Source organism: Macrobrachium rosenbergii, chromosome 41 (genome assembly GCF_040412425.1).
Source record: "Macrobrachium rosenbergii isolate ZJJX-2024 chromosome 41, ASM4041242v1, whole genome shotgun sequence".
Classification (NCBI taxonomy): domain Eukaryota; kingdom Metazoa; phylum Arthropoda; class Malacostraca; order Decapoda; family Palaemonidae; genus Macrobrachium; species Macrobrachium rosenbergii.
The window spans coordinates 93,592,988-93,610,487 of NC_089781.1; the positions used below are offsets into that span (position 1 = coordinate 93,592,988).

Sequence of the window (17,500 nt, forward strand, 5' to 3'; positions counted from 1 at the left end):
CTTTTCTGTTTATCTATATTTTCTTCCAGCAAACTGGAATATTTGCAAGCATTGAAAGTTGCAATTCCAGAACTCAATACGCGGAGATGAAACTCCTCTCTGGCTATATTCAATATTGATTGATTGAATACGATGAGCGACTATGGCCATCGCCACCTGTCTGAAGAGGGAACTCGGCTCTCTTATTATTGCTTTAACAATAGACGATTCGTAAAGCAGCTTCGGCAGATCACATACCACACATGCACACGCGCACAAACACACGTGCTCGCGCACACATACACACACACACACACACACATTCACACCAATTACCACATGCAACTTAATTTGATAATGTTCAGGAAATTCATTTGGATAGTTTCCTGTAATCTCCCTTTTTCTTGCACAGGTATTGGACAAATTTTTGACACATTTCCATGATGGGACCTCTACACAAAGGGAAAGTATTCACCATCGTTCCATCAGTGATAAAGACCATTTCAAACCGTTTTCAAGGTCAGCTTGTTTTATAGTTAGATTTACAAGTAATTAAAGAATGTATTAAACGATGCTTATTTCTTTTAAAGTATTAATATTCCATTTGAACGGTCTTTTATAGAGTCCAGAATAACAGTGACGCAATTCCTGCTGAAGTTTTATCTATAAATCTAGTGATTTTTGGTCATGGAAGATATTCCAAATTGTATCTTTTCTTAAAAAAAACCGCTAAAGAGCCCTTGATGTAAGTAAGGTATGGTTTGTAACCTCACAGTCTATAGTATTTTGAAAAGATATGATTATGCTTTTTATCAATCAATGTGATATTGATCTCTGGCGGCCATTGCCCAGTTCCAAATGTCATGTCAGGTCAGGCCTTAACAATAGGTCAGTTAGCTATAGTCAGTTTGGTCATTTTCATCATGATTGCATGTTGTGTATTGTGTGTATAAGAGAGAGAGAGAGAGAGAGAGAGAGAGAGAGAGAGAGAGAGCACCTCAGTCCTCACGTATAAATGATGTTAGGCCAGGTCAGGTCAGGTCGTGATTTGTTGGGTTATTGCAGACATGCATAGCGTAATCACATTTCGTAAAACAACGGATACATGCAAGATCATTTCTTCCCAAAGTTCAAGAGAGAGAGAGAGAGAGAGAGAGAGAGAGAGAGAGAGAGAGAGAGAGAGAGATGACCTCAGTCATCATGTGCAAATGATGTCAGGTCAGGTCATGATGGATCATAGCTTTATATCACATTTCTCAAAACACCCGGTACATATGAGATCATATCTTCCCAAAGTTCAGAGAGAGAGAGAGAGAGAGAGAGAGAGAGAGAGAGAGAGATGCAGCATGCATGTGTTCTCTCGAATCTGAAACAGAAACAGTGTCAGTAGTGGACTAGCTGTCGCGGTGTGAGGACGTGCTGTCGGCAGCTCCGCTCACCCCTCTGTGTTTTCTCGGCGCTCTCGAATCGGACCGCGAGTTACAGTGGCTGTGTTCGCTACCCACAAAAATGCAAAATTATGTCGAGACACCGCGAAGATTTCGCGTGAATTTTGGTGTGAAGGCGTGAATGAATGTGTCGTACGTTGCAGTATATGATAAAAAAGTTCGTAAGGTATTAGCCAACCGGAGGAAGGTACGATATCTGTTACTCTGACGAAGGATGATATGCCTGAGTAAAGACTGGTTCTGAATTCTGCAAAGTTTTGTGGAAAAGTCAAGCATAAGTCTTTTATGTAATTAACTCGAAATCTCCTGATATTATAATGTACAGTACTTATATAATATTTAAAGCTATAGATGCTGTTTTTAAATGTAAACACAAAAGTTAACAAAATAATTTTAGTTTGAACTTGACCATGCTTGTCAGACAGATTGAAAACTTCAGATTGTAACAGAAGACTCAACGCGAATTCTGCTAGATTTATCTTCAGTTTTAGAAAATAAACATGAGAAGTTAGAAACTGCTACTCAAGCAATGCAATAAACTTTATTCACTTACGTCATCAGACACAAACTTTCAAGTTAATCTTCCCTGCAACAAACTTTTATTTCGAAGTACCTGCCTATACAAACTTTTCTAAGATTTTTTTTAACCGAATAGTTCAAAGTCTTTGGCTGGAAACGATATACTTTATCAGCCTGTTGATGATATTAATTTTTCATAGTTAATTACTTGAATTACCAATGAACTAAAGAAAAGTGATACATAGCAAACTTGGAATTCATTGACTAATGAGTTCGTTTTTGAAAATCTGTGAAATAAAACTGCAAATTTTCAGTATTGTATTGGAGGACCTATGAAATATATGCCATCTTACGTATCAAAATTAAGGAAATAAGATTAATGGAAAATTGAGGAAATAAGGTTAATGATAAACTGAGGAAATGAGATTAATGACAAAGTGAGGAAATAAGATTTGATGACAAATTGAGGAAATAAAGTTAATGTCAAATTAAGGAAATAAGATTAATGACAAAATAAGGAAATAAAGTTAATTACAAATTGAGGAAGTAAGATTAATGACAAATGAAAAAGGGAAATATTTTCGTGAAGAATGAATCAGTAAGAAATGAATTGTCAAGTAGCAGGAAGAAATGAAAAAACAATAATTATGATAATGAACTATCAATGAGCCTCGATTATTACCTGCTATTTCCTGTACCAAGATTGCGTTAATTATTCGTTCAGTAATCCGTAAGGATCAAAATCCTTTGATATATTTACTGAATTTGAGCTCATTAACCTTTTATACAACATTTATTCTTAAGAATAGTTGGATAAGAGTACAAAAAGTTGAGTGAAAGACAAGAGATTGAATGGAAATGAAAAGAAATGAACTACCTAAGGGGAAAATTTAATAAAAATCCATACTTTCCGTTTTTTATGTTAAATTAGACTCAAACTGTGTTTATGAGTTCCACGAAGTGCAAAATAAGCTTAAGGTAAAACGTATTCCCCGACGAAACCGCAACCTTTAGTACAAATTTGTACATAAACTGAATAAAAAAAGAACAACGGGTTCTGAAAGTAGTACAAATAAAAAAAAAAAAGAATAAAAAAAAAACTGAACAACCCGCCCATTTACACTTATGCGCAGCATACCTGTGCGGAGAAAACAGAAGACGATCGCGGAGGTAAACAACTCTCTCTCTCTCTCTCTCTCTCTCTCTCTCTCTCTCTCTCTCTCTCTCTCTCTCTCTCTCTCGCCCTTTGATAATGAAGATGAAAACTCGGGGCCGTGAGGAGGAATGGCGCGCGAGAGAGCGAAAGATTAGACCCAATTAATATGGATAGAGGTGACTGGCGTCCCGTTGCGGAAGAAGAAGAAGAAGAAGGAGAAGAAGGAGAAGAAAAGAGAGAGGAGAATCAGGAGGAGGAGGAGGAGGAGGCGGTAGAGGATAAGAAGAAGAAGAAGAGACGGAAGACTGAAGGAGGGGAGAATAAGAAGAAGAAGAAGAAGAAAAGGTGAAAAGGAGAAAGAAGAAGAATCTCGATTACAATTACCAACTCTCCCCTCCCCTCCCTCCCTCCCTCCCTCCCTCTCTCCCTCCCTAATCCCTATTCCGTCGACCTCTACCCCTGCCCCCTTGCCCCCCCTTCTCTCTCTCTCTCTCTCTCTCTCTCTCTCTCTCTCTCTCTCTCTCTCTCTCTCTCTCTCTCTCTCTCTCCTTCCTGACGAAAAGAGGGGGCCCCGTCGGACCTTCTGGAGAGGAGATTGAGTCGTGAGTTACGATGAACGACAAAGAAGACCCCAGCACGACCAACGCGACCAAGAGAAAGACGACCAGAGCTACTTCGTCAGGAAGCGACCGTCAGCAGCCCCAGCAGCCTCCTCCTCCTTCTCTTCGTCACCACCGTCGTCAGCAGCAGCATCAGCCTCAGTCTGACGACCAGACGATCAAGGTGAGTGCGGAAGTTCGCTCTGGCGTGATTTTGGGTGTCCGGTTGTCGCTGGGAAGTGTCCGGAAGTGATTTGGGCAAGCGGCGGCGACTGGGAAGTGTCCGGATGTGATTTAGGTGCTCGGTAGCGACCGGGAAGCGTCCGGGTGTAACTGGGAAGCATCCGGACGTGATTTTGGTGCTCGGTCGAGAGTGCGAAGTATCCGGACGTGATTTGGGTATCCAAATGTTACTGGGAGTGTTCGGATGTGATTTGGGAATGGGAAATGTTCTGATGTGATTTAGGTATCCGGATGTAACTGGGGAGTGTCCGGATGTGATTTGGGTATCCGGCTGACACTGGTGAGTGTCCTGACGTGACTGGGAAGCGTCCGGTTATAACTGGGGATCTCCGGTTGTGAGCGGGGGCAGATCCGGCCGCGATTTTGAGATGCCTGGGTGTGAGTAGGAGGGAGGGGGAAGGGCCGTGGGCGGCATCCGGACGTGATTTTGGGAGAAGGGATTGCTGGCACCTTTTTGCAGTGACTGTGACGTGAGAGATGGTTAATTAGAGCTTGCACAGTTTTATTTTATTTTTTTTGGCGGGGGGGGGGTTTATTTAACACTGGTTAACAAGAATGCGCTTGATCGCCATGGCGTTCGTTAATTACAGGATTTTTTTCAAATTACGGAACGATGATCAGTTTTTGGTAATTTTGGGAATATTTTATTTACTTAATGTGTAATTGATTGACCATGACTATTTAAATGCCATGTAAATAATTAATGAATATTAATTAATTAATTAATATTTTTGACTAATTATAGAAGTTTTTCTAATAGGCGAATCGTTATCCAAAGCAAAAAAATAAATAAATAAATAAAAATAATCGAAAAAGTGTTCTGTTTGCAACTGGATAATCATTATTTATTTAATTTTATGGCTGTATTGGAGGGAATTGGTAAACACTTAGCCCCCGGAAAATAATTGGAATAGACTAATTGAAAAAAACCCCATTTTCATATTTTTCATAAACAGCAGCGCTAGACCGCATCTAAGTGAAAACTGTCCAATTTATTTGTTATTGTTTTTATTTTAAGTAATTTGCTGTTTAACTTATTCAATGAAAGGAGAGTTGTGGGTTTCAAGGCCATATTTCAGCGAGCAGAATATTTCTGGCTTGCGTTGGTAATCTATAAATGGGCCTGTCTAATTTTATTACCGAACCGCCGATCTGTAATTAAGCTGTAATCATATACTTTTCTTTTGAAACGCTAGAAAATGCTTCATTACGTGAAAAATATTGGTGGCATTTGTATTACTTGTCATTTGATGCAGTTGATTCTTCCAAGGTTAGATTCGTTGTTTGCAAAGTGAAAAATTTCTGTTGATTTTATTGGTTTTGTTACAGAATTATTTATTTCTCATGTTTTATTATCACATAATTATTGTTATCGATTATTAGATATTTAGCAAGTATTATTTATTATTTATTATTAATTAATTAATTACTATTATTAAGCAATAAATAATGAATTATTGTTTTTGTTATAGAATTTTTTTTTATCATGTATTTAATTTATTTTTTATATATTATTATCACATAATTATTATTATCGATTATTTGACATTTAGCAAGTATTATTAGTTATTAAGCAATAAACAAGCGATAATAATATACAAGAATATAGATGAAATTTCCGCAACATCCCCCTTCCTCTGTTTTCCCTTATTCTTCCTGGTTCCTTTTTTCTTTAGACTTTCGCTAGCCAACAGCAAATAGCCAAAAGCTAATGTTAACCTTTGTCTGTCCGGGTCAGCAGATCTCTGAGATGTATGCTAGTATTGCACCAGCCCCGGTTTTTTTTTCCATTTCCCTAGGTTAGTTAGTTAGGTTAGGTTCCGGTTAGGTTAGTTTAGTGTTAGGTTAGACTAGGCTAGGTTAGGTTAGTTTAGCACCTCTTCGGTAATTTGGGTTAGATTAGCTTAGATTATATTAGATTATGTATCATTAATTTGGGTGTGGGAAACATAATGAGATTATTTTCAAGAAAATTATATGGTTAGTTTTTAAGATATGGCGTCCCGCTTTTTTCAGGGAAAGGTCCCGGTACTCGGTTACATGTCGGGAAAATATGTCAGGTCAAACATTCGTAAATTCTCAATTTTCAGGTTATGTGAAAGGTACCGTAAGGTCACTGAATAACCTTGTGAATTTGAAACCTTCGATATTGGCAAAATATTTATTCAAAATGTTCATAACTCATTCAAAATATGTTTTTGCATAATGATAAATTTACCCAAAAATAATTTTCTTTTTTTTATATATAGGCTAAAGGTTGTCAAAGTAGACTTTTTAGTTTTCTGTTAAAGAAAGCTATTGTGCCATTTTTGTCTGTCCGTCCACACTGTATTCTGTCCGCCCTCAGATCTTAAAAACTACTGAGGCTAGAAGGCTGCAAATTGTTATGTTGATCATCCACCCTCCAATCATCAAACATACCAAATTGCAGCCTTCTAGCTTCAGTAGTTTTTATTTTATTTAAGGTTAAATTTAGCCATAATCGTGCTTCTGGTAACAATATAGGCCAGACCACCACCGGGCCATGGTTAAAGTTTCATGGGCGGCGGCTCATACAGCATTACACCGAGACCACCGAAAGATGGATCTATTTTCGGTGGCCTTGATTATACGATGCAACGGTTGTACAGAAAACTCGATTGCGCCGAAGAGCCTTCGGCGCACTTTTTAATTGTTAAATGCCGTTTTTCAATCCCTCGATGAATATTGAATGTTCAGGCTAAAATTTTATTCAGCACCTTTTCCGCGCTCTGTAGTACTTCCTGAATCATTTGATTTCATCTGTAAGTTTAGTCTATAATGATTTAAAATGAGAAGCCCATTGACCTTTCTTTCCTTCAAGATTCAACCTTGACATTGGCAGGCCACGCACTAAAGCCAACGTCTCTACACCCTAGACTCTAATATTAATTTCCTATAAACTTATAGGAAATGTATATTCCTCTAGGGTCTAGATGAATTTACATTTCCCGTAAGTTTATAGGGAATCATTATTTCCTATAATCATTCCTATAATTATTATTTCATATAATCTTATGATTATGGGAAATAAATATTCTCTATTAATTTTTGTCGGGTAGGTTGGGTTTGTTCCAATAGCAGGTGTTCTATAAATTAGCAAAACTCGTAAACTTACTAGAAACTGCTTGAAAAAATAGGTGGTTGCATGAAAATGTTCCGTAACAAGGATGTTCCTTTGAAAAGTTACGTAGCAGTGACTTATTTTGGGAAAGGTTGCTTTTAAATGTTATCGGACAGCTCAAAAATATAGTGAGATCGTACCGCATTCTTTAATAATATTTTTAGGGGAAGTTGCCATAATAGACTGGGGGGATAGTTGGGGGTTGGAAAGGGGGCTTCAATAGAAAATTCTGTGAAAGAGCAAAACTATGAATAAATATTATGCAATTTTTTTGCATCATAAATGTGCTTCAAAATGCCTTACAAAAGTGTCATAGTATTGCCATTTGATATACCTACTATATCTCCCTATAGGGCTATAATGTCGTCAGTGCACCTCACGCGGTGCACTGTAGGCATTACTTAAGCTGCTTTCCGGCTTCTCTTCGGCCCCTAACTGCAACCCCATCCGTTCCTTTTTGCTGTACCTCCGTTCATATAATCTTTCTTCCATCTTACTTTCCACCCCTTCCAATAATTCTTTTCCTTCTGTTAAGCCTTTAAAACCTTTTCACTCCGTTTCCCTTTCAACGCTGAATGACCTCATAGGTCCTAGCGCTTGGCCTTTGGCCTAAATTTTACATTTCATTTATTCAATCGATTATCTATATTTATATCGCGCTAAAAATTACTAGAAAAATTAATTAGATTTGTGATTCGAGATCTTAAACTGTTCTTAAGTTTCTTTATCGTAGTTTGCAGAAAAAAAATAATATATCAGAACTTGTAGTCTAAGTACAAAAGGGAATAAAATTGATAAATGAGTAATTATTTTATCAGATTAATAATTGTCCAAGAAGTGGACGTGCCTAAATAATAATAATAATAATAATAATAATAATAATAATAATAATAATAATAATAATAATAATAATAATAATAATAATAATATTATTATTATAATATTATTATTATTATTATTATTATTATTATTATTATTATTATTATTATTATTTACCATACCCAGCTGAACCCTATACGTCAAGAAATTATTATTATTATTATTATTATTATTATTATTATTATTAATTATTAACTTGTAATAACAATACCAGTAATAAGTACAGTAATAAAATTGTCTGCTTTATTCTACATATTATGAATTATAACTCCAATAATGATAGTCATATGATAATTAACATTAATTATTATTATTATTTATTATTATTATTATTATTTATAACAATTAACTTTATTATTATTATTATTATTATTATTATTATTATTATTATTATTATTATTATTATTATTATTATTATTATTATTATTATTATTATTATTATTATTATATATTAATTTACCTAGCTGAACCCAATGCGTCAAGGAACACCCCCCTGTGCTTTGATATCCTACACGAAGTTGAAAAAGGATACCTCGTCCTCCACTTAGGACGCAGCCCTCAGATGGGGTCATCCTCCGGCGGGAGGGAAGAGAGAGGAGGGGGTTAGAAAGGGCAGGGCTGGCCAGTGCCACGCTGTTTCTAGGACTTCAGGATCCTCGTGGGTGGGATGGTGTCATGTTCCTCGGAGCCTCGTCCTACGTTAGAGAAGAAAGTCACCTTCAGGAAAAGGGGCGGGGGTTGGGGGGGGGGGCTGTGGGGGAAGGGGAACTTGTCACTATTATTATTATTGCTTGAAGGATCGAGTGGGTGCGTTCTTTTCCTTTCTTTTTTTACTTTTTATTATTAGGTTTTTGTATATTTTTATATTATTACTAGGTTCTATATTTTTTATATTATCAGGTTTTATATTTTTTATGATTGATTAATAATTGGGAAATTGAATTTACTTTTAGATTTTAAAGGTGTGGTTGGTTTTTAGGCTGAGAATTATTGAACCTCGTTCTTTTGGGTATTAAAATGTTTTTTCTTTTTGAATTGGAAAATAAGCAACAGATTTTTTTTATTGTTTTATATTAATTTTCGTGAAATTTTTAAGAACAGTTGTAATTTCATACTTGTATTGAAAATAAATAGATCTTATATTTGGCAAAACGGAGATATATTATTTTTTTTTATTAGGTGGAAAATGTAATTTCCTTTAGATTTTAGAAATGTTATTAGATTTTAAACTGGGAAATAATCAGGCTTCTATTCGTTATTGTATTTTATGGTTGGTACGTTCTTTTTGTTCGTTTTATGACGTTTTATATTTGACAGAAGGCGATCTACTCTTTTGTTTATAATTGATTAATAATTGCGAAATTAAATTTATTTTAAATTTTAAAGATATGATTGGTTTTTAGATTGGGAATTCCCCGCAGGTTGGCGGGGGTGGGGTGGGGGGGGGTTAGTTAGTGGCGTCAGTGCACCCCACACGCGATGAACTGTAGGTATTACTTAAGGTTCTTTGCAGCTTTCCTTCGGCCCCTAGCTGCAACCCCTTTCATCCCTTTTACCGTACCTCCATTCATATTATCTTTCTTCCATCTTAATTTCCACTCTCTTCTAACAATTGTTGCATAGTACAACTGCGAGGTTTTCCTCCTGTTACAATTTTGTAACCTCTCACTCTCAAATTTTCCTCTCAGCGCTGAATGACCTCATAAGTCCCAGCGCTTGGCATTTGGCCTAGATTGTATATTCTTTAGGTTGGGAATTAAATTTAAAATATTTAATACCGAAAAGAACTAGCCTTATTAACTCTCAGCTTATAAACCAATAATATTTTTAAAATCTAAAGAGACATTCGGTTGTAGTTTTGTTTTGAAAATAAACAGATCTTATATTTGGGAAAAGGGGATAATATACTCTCTTTTTTTAATAATTGGCAAATCAAATTTCTTATAGGTTTAAAAACATTAATGGATTTTAGGCTAGGAATTAATTAAGCTTCTTTTCTTTAGTAATATTTTATTGGTGGTACGTTTTTTGTCCGTTTTACTAGGTTTTATATTTGGGAAAAGATCAACTCTTTTTTTTTATTATTGAATAGTAATTGGGAAATCAAAATTTCTTTTAGGTTTTAAAGATATGATTAGTTTTTAGGTTGAGAATTAAATTTTAAAAAATTAATTTAAAAGATATTGGATTTTAGTTTTGTTTTGAAAATTAATAGATATCATATATGGAAAAAAGGGGATGCACTTTTTTTATTAATTGCCAAATCGAATTTCTTGTAGATTTTGAAAAATATTAACGGATTTTAGGCTGGGATTTAAATTAGGCTTCTTTTTTTAGTAGTATTTTGTGGTGGGTGCGTTCTTTTTGTTCGTTTTGTGTTTTATTAGGTTTTGCATTTGGTAAAAGGGGATATAATCTCTTGTTTTTTTTGAATTGAAAGTCGATTTTTCTTTTAGATTTTAAAAGTATTATTAGTTTTTTTTTTTGGTTAAAAATGAATGAGGCTTGTTCTTTTCTTTTCGTTAGTAGTATTTTATGGTGGGTGCGTTCTTTTTGTTCGTTTTGCGTTTGATTAGGTTTTGTATTTGGTAAAAGGGGAGATAGTCTCTTTCTTTATAATTAGAAAATTGAATTTCTTTTAGATTTTAAAAGTATTTTTGGCTTTTTTGGTTGAAAGTGAATGAGGCTTTTTCTTTTCGTCATTAAATACTTGTTTTTTTTAACAGAAAAGAAAGCAACAATTTTATTTTCGTTTTCCTTAGACTTGGAGAAACGTTATAGTTTTTACGTTTGCTTTCGTTTTTAGAAATAAATAGACCTGTTTTTTTTTTTTTTTTCAATAAAAGAATCGAATATTTGTTATGGCTTGTTTTCATTTTGTTAATTTTCAGGTTGAGAATTAAAAGGGCCTTTTTCTCTTAGTTCTTAATACTTGGTTTTAAAAACCTATACTTATGTTTATACTTTGGTTTATTTTCGGTCTTTTCAAATTTTTATGTGTTGTTGTTAGATGAAAAATCAGCTATATATATATATATATATATATATATATATATATATATATATATATATATATATATATATATATATATATATATATATATATATATATATACAAACACATAAATAATATATGATTATATATATATATAAATAATATATATACATTTATATGTATATATATATATATATATATATATATATATATATATATATATATATATATATATATATATATATATATATATATATATATATATATATATATATATATATATATATATATATATTATATTTTATTGTTTTTGGGTTTTGCATATAAAAATCTGCATCCATTTTTTCTTGTTTTGTTTTGTTTTTGATATAGAAATAGCTTCATAGTTACACTTTTTCCTCCTTTTAAAGTGGAAATAAAGATGCTCTGCTCTTTTCGAGGCTTTATGTGGTTTTTGAATTTGAAATAAAGCTTTTCTTTACATTTTGGCTTTAATTCGTGGATAATGTGTCTAGTCTTTATAGCCTTGTGTTTTGCAACAGGTTACTATGATTCTTTATTTCTGCACTGGAAGAAAGATTATATTCTGTCCGGTTTTGGGGATTTTATTTATTTATTTATTTTTTTAATTTCTAATCAAATGGTCCATTTTTCTGTATTTGAAGAAAGAGTGTGCACTCTCTCCGTTTTTTATTTTTTTTTTTTTGGGGGAGCGGGGGCTTTAAGTTCTGATCAAAAAGTTTCATTTTCCACATTTTGGCGTTGAGGTCGAGTGAAAGTGGCCTTGCTACACAGTATGTTTTGTGTTCGTGCTTCTGTTACGGTACCGAAATTCCGAGAAAGCCATTTATCGTCGATAAAATTAAGAAGAGCATAATGTTTTCCCAGTGAATAAGGACAATTTTTTTTATAGTAGAAAAAACAATATCGGCGTTTTCCAATTCAACAAGTAAAATATGCGCCGAAATTTCTTCGGCGTAATGGAGTTTTCTGTACAGACACAGCCCATGAAACTTAAAGCAGTGACCCTTGAAACTTCAACCACGGCCCGGTGGTGGCCTGTGTTGTTGGCAATTATAGCGGTGCCAGGTACACGATTATGGCTAAATTTAACCTTAAATAAAATAAAATCTACCGAGGTTAGAGGGCTGCAATTTGGTATGCTTGATGGTTGGAGGGTGTGTCATCAACATACCAGTTTGCAGTCCTCTAACCTCAGTAGCTTTTAATATCTGAGGGCGAACAGAAAAATTGCGGACGGACAGACAGTGCCGGCACAATAGTTTTCTTTTACAAAAAAAACTAAAAACCGAAGGATAAAGAAAATCTGTTTTTCCCAGTTTAAAAACCGATACACAGAAATTAAAAGACGAAACTGAAGAACGAGGGGAATTAGAAATGACTTCCAATTAAAAACGACATACAGAAAATAACGGAAAGAATAAGGACAATTTTTTATAGTAGAAACAAATTCATATCCGCGTTTTTCAGTTTAAAAAGTGTGTGAAACGTAATAACGACGTATTTATTACAGATGGTTTTAATCCGTGCTTTGGATTTGGAAAAGTTCCCGCAGTTCTTGTCGTTGCTACGTTTCAAACAGTTTTTAAACTGGAAAACGCGGATATGGCTTTTTTCTACTATAAAAAAATTGTCCTTATTCTTTCCGTTATTTTCTGTATGTCGTTTTTAATTGGGAAACATTCCTAATTCACCTCGTTCTTCAGTTGCGTCTTTCAATTTCTGTGTATCGGTTTTTAAACTGGAAAAAACGGGTTTTCTTTATCCTTCGGTTTTTAGTTTTCTGTAAAAGAAAACTATTGTGCCGGCTTTGTCTGTCCGTCCGCACTTTATTCTGTCCGCACTTTTTCTGTCCGCCCTTTTTCTGTCCGCCCTCAGATCTTAAAAACTACTGAGGCTAGAGGGCTGCAAATTGGTATGTTGATCATCCACCCTCCAATCATCAATCATAGCAAATTGCAGCCCTCTAGCCTGAGTAGTTTTTATTTTATTTAAGGTTAAAGTTAGCCGTAATCATGCTTCTGGCAACGATATAGGACAGGACACCACTGTCGGCTGAGAGTTTCATGGGCCGCGGCTCATACAGCATTATACCAAGACCACCGAAAGATAGATCTATTTTCGTTGGCCTTGAGTATACACCGTAGCGGCTGTACAGAAAAATCGATTGCGCCGAAGACACTTCGGCGCATTTTTTACTAGTTTATTGTTAGTCAACGCTGTGAGAAAGTTGATCTGTTGTTTGCACTTTTTTTATGTAGTTTTGTAATATTCCCAAAGCGATTGCATAAGATATTTCATATTAAAGGACAGTTCTACGCCAGCTTTAATTCTCTTCATCTTTCACCATAGATGTTTTTTTTCTAATATCTTACTCGCCTCTGTTTGTGAGCTTTAGAATTCTCTCATGTATTTTGTATTCCCTGATTTATGTAACTTTTTTCATTCATTCCTCGGGTTAGGCATCACACCTTTTCTTGGAATATTTTTTTCCCAGTGTTGCATTTTCTCTTGCTCATTTAAAATATTGTTCTTTATTATTATTATTATTATTATTATTATTATTATTATTATTATTATTATTATTATTGGTCTAGACTTGATTAGGACATTTTAATGTCCCTCAGTCTAAATCATTTTGAGTTAAATGCTCGAGTTGTAATTGTAAAATTTTTATATACATCTCCGTTCATAACTCGTTGATGTATATTATCGTCAACTAGAATTCACTTTTCAAAAACTAGATTTGATTCTACTCAAATATATATAATATATATATATATATATATATATATATATATATATATATATATATATATATATATATATATATATATTTACATATATATATATATATCTTTGTGTGCGTGTATTCCCAAAACTTATTTATTATTATTATTATTATTATTATTATTATTATTATTATTATTATTATTATTATTATTATTATAAGTGAGGGCATCAAACTCCTTCGTAAGGTTACCTAATGATAAGGTATTAGAGGTTCATCGAGCCCTTGTCAGAAATTATTCATTAAAACGATATGTCCCCTAAAACTCAGGTGAACATGTCAAGAATATAACATTAGGATATTCGAGGGTTTCAAAACTGCTTCATAGGTACTTTTGTAAGTTTTATATTCCTTGAATTGGATTAATGTTTTTATTGAGGTTACTGATGATTATATAATCATTTCCTGATTTTTTTCACTACCTACGAAAGATATCAATTATAACTTGGAATTTGCAATTTAAAAGATCATATATCTAATGTAATGTATTATTATCCTCCAGCCGGTTTCGACCAATAACAACGGTCTGGTTCTCTTATCAAAAATCTTATGCAAATATACCCCGTAGGGGTTAGTTCCGTCAGCGCACATCATGAGGTGCACTGTAGGCGTTACTTAAAGGTTCTTTGCAGCGTGCCCTCGGCCCTTATCTGCAACCCCTTTCATTCCTTTTACTGTATCTCCGTTCATATTCTCTTTCTTCCATCTTGTTATCCATCTTTTCCTAACAATTATTTCATATTGCAACTGCGAAGTTTTCTTCCTGTTACACCTTTCGAACCTTTTACTGTCAATTTCCGTGGAGGCGCTGAATGACCTTACAGGTCCCAGTGCTTGGCCTTTGGCCTAAATTCTATAATCCATTCCATCCATCCAATACCATTAAACAGAGGCCGTAGGAGAGGAAGATTAGCTTATATTCCTGAAACAAAGTCCTTCTCACTTGCCTTGTAAAGAGTAGGACTCAGGCGGCCGACCCAATATTTTATTTTACATATTTATTGTTAGTATGAAAGATATTTTCCCATTCTGTTTTAGTTCCCATGGAAAATTAAATGAGAGTTCCGTGAGTTACGGTTTGCAATATTTATAACTTGGGTATGGAATTATGAAAAAAAAGTTAATATTTTATCTCTAGTTCCAACCTTTATGTAGTGGATTTATTGTATATATTCTGTTATCATTATTTATTTTGATATGATAGCAAATTTTAATCATTCATTTAGTTCCTCACAACCACACACCCCCTTTCACCCCACCTCAGGCCTACCCACGTTCCAGTAACTTTTGAACAGCGTTCTTATATATATATATATATATATATTATATATATATATATTTTGATAGAAAGCTTGCGTCGGCATAACACTTCATTGACATTAATATTCTATGGAAATGTCGAACGCATTATGAATAAAGTAAGTATCGAATTCTTGTTACGGGTTTTGCGGATAAAACTTCTGATTCGCGACTGTAATTATCCACCGATTTTTTTACACTTCCCATCGTCCAATCAGCGCGAATAATCTCGATTATTATTATTATTATTATTATTATTATTATTATTATTATTATTATTATTATTATTATTATTAAAGGAAGAGACGTCCATAGCCCATAATAATAATAATAATAATAATAATAATAATAATAATAATAATAATAATTATTATTATTATTATTATTATTATTAAAGGGGAGAGACGTCCACAACCCAGAATATCGAAATTGAGACTTTCAATCCCCTTTACGGTTATACCATTCGGCAACAGCGCTTTTTCTCCTGAAAGTGGGGAATTGTATTACAAAGCTTTGTCATTCTCTTCTTACTTAAGTTTCCCATATCCCTCTATTTCATAGCGTGTATCTTTTGGCCATAGAAAAATTGGCTCTTGATATTCTGCTATTCATGTCTTTCTTGCGTTTTATCGTCTACAAATCTCCACTCATCTCCATCTCTCTCTCTCTCACAGCTCTCATCTAAGTAGGTCTGGGTCTTCCAGCAATTCTGGACTCTTCTGGTGCTCTCCTGACGTTCTCACTTCCTGTCCAAGCCATCTCCATCTCCTTTTTATCTTTATCTCATATACATATTAAGCTTACGTAGTTTAATTTATGGTATAACTTTTAACCGTATCTTGCACTAGCGGATCCAGAAAAATTTCACATTAGACATACACACACACACACACACACACACACACACACACACACACACACACACACACACACACACATATATATATATATATATATATATATATATATATATATATATATATATATATATATATATATATATATATATATATATATTTATACACAGACACACTATTTAAGTAGAAATTATGAAATGGACAGCAATTGCCTGTTCTATCAGGAAATACCGATTCCATTATTATTATTATTATTAAGATTATTGTTATTATCATTATTATTATTTTTTCTCAAAATTTTATTACTATTTCTATAATAGATTTTTTATTTTTTCCCATTTCATTTCTCATTTATATTATTATTATCCAAATCTTCAATATTATTATTTTGTCATTATTTTTCATGGGGGAGAGGGGGGGAAGCCACGTGCCCAGGTGCCCTCACCCTAGATCCGCTATTGGTATCCTGTTGCCCGACTCCGAATTTGCTCCTAAAAGATCTATTTACAAACCCACGAACTCTTTTGTTTATAGTTTCAATGTCATATTATGATTCATTTTAAATCATTGCATGTTGTACTAGACTAATATATAATCTTATTTTCGTCTCTCTACAAACATAGAAATTCTTTTAGATATAGTTTCATCGTCATATAATGACTCGTTGTTCGTATAGCTATACACATTGTACTAGAATGATATATAAAATTATTTTCGTATGGAATTTCAGTCTATTTGATTTCCAAATTTGTATTAAGTCTGAACATGTTTAATTTGTCTTTTTTGTAGACTCACTAATTTCCAATCGAGAGAACCTGCATTGCATATTATAGTTACTGCACAAACATTGACTCTGTAAATTTTAATTTAGAAAAATATTCATTGACATTATGAATTATATTACAAATTTATTGAAATCCTTATTATAAGTTCCATTTTAAAAATATTGAATTACTTTTCGTAAGTTTTATTTGAAAAGTTTTGAATTCCTTTTGTAAGTTTTATTTAAAAATGTATAATTACTTTTTGTAAATTTTATTTAAAAATATTAAATTGCTCTTTTTTAATTGCTTTTTAAAAATATTGGACATCATTTTAAGTGATTTATTATTATTATTATTATTATTATTATTATTATTATTAATGCATGTTTGATCATTTAAATATCGGTTCAACGTATGCTAATACATTCATCTCATCACATTTCATGACGACCAGATACAATATGGATCTCTTCATGTTACCCGCACTTCATCTGTATATAAGTGCTGAAGCCTTCAGCTGATTCACTCTCTCTCTCTCTCTCTCTCTCTCTCTCTCTCTCTCTCTCTCTCTCTCTCTCTAGATCATCGAGACATCTCCTTTGATTCTGGGAGTGACTCACTCTCTCTCTCTCTCTCTCTCTCTCTCTCTCTCTCTCTCTCTCTCTCTCTCTCTCTCTATAGATCATCGAGACATCTCGTTTGATTCTGGGAGTGATCACTCTCTCTCTCTCTCTCTCTCTCTCTCTCTCTCTCAAGATCATCGAGACATCTCATTTGATTCTGGGAATGATCTCTCTCTCTCTCTCTC

General features: G+C 33.6%; 1 protein-coding gene across 2 annotated transcripts in view; it reads left to right on the plus strand.

Annotated features, from left to right (window-relative positions):
- The window catches only part of Sobp (Sine oculis-binding protein), a 417,587-nt gene that overhangs the window by 86,698 nt on the left and 313,389 nt on the right, over positions 1–17,500 (plus strand). Inside the window, exon 1 of one of the 2 annotated variants that reach the window (XM_067084700.1) lies at positions 3,095–3,885. The exons of the other annotated variant lie outside the window; for it this stretch is intronic. Coding sequence (XP_066940801.1) covers positions 3,715–3,885 — 171 coding nt within the window. The 5' untranslated portion in view covers positions 3,095–3,714. Of the gene's footprint in view, positions 1–3,094; positions 3,886–17,500 lie in introns of those variants that run through there. 2 annotated transcript variants of the gene reach the window in all.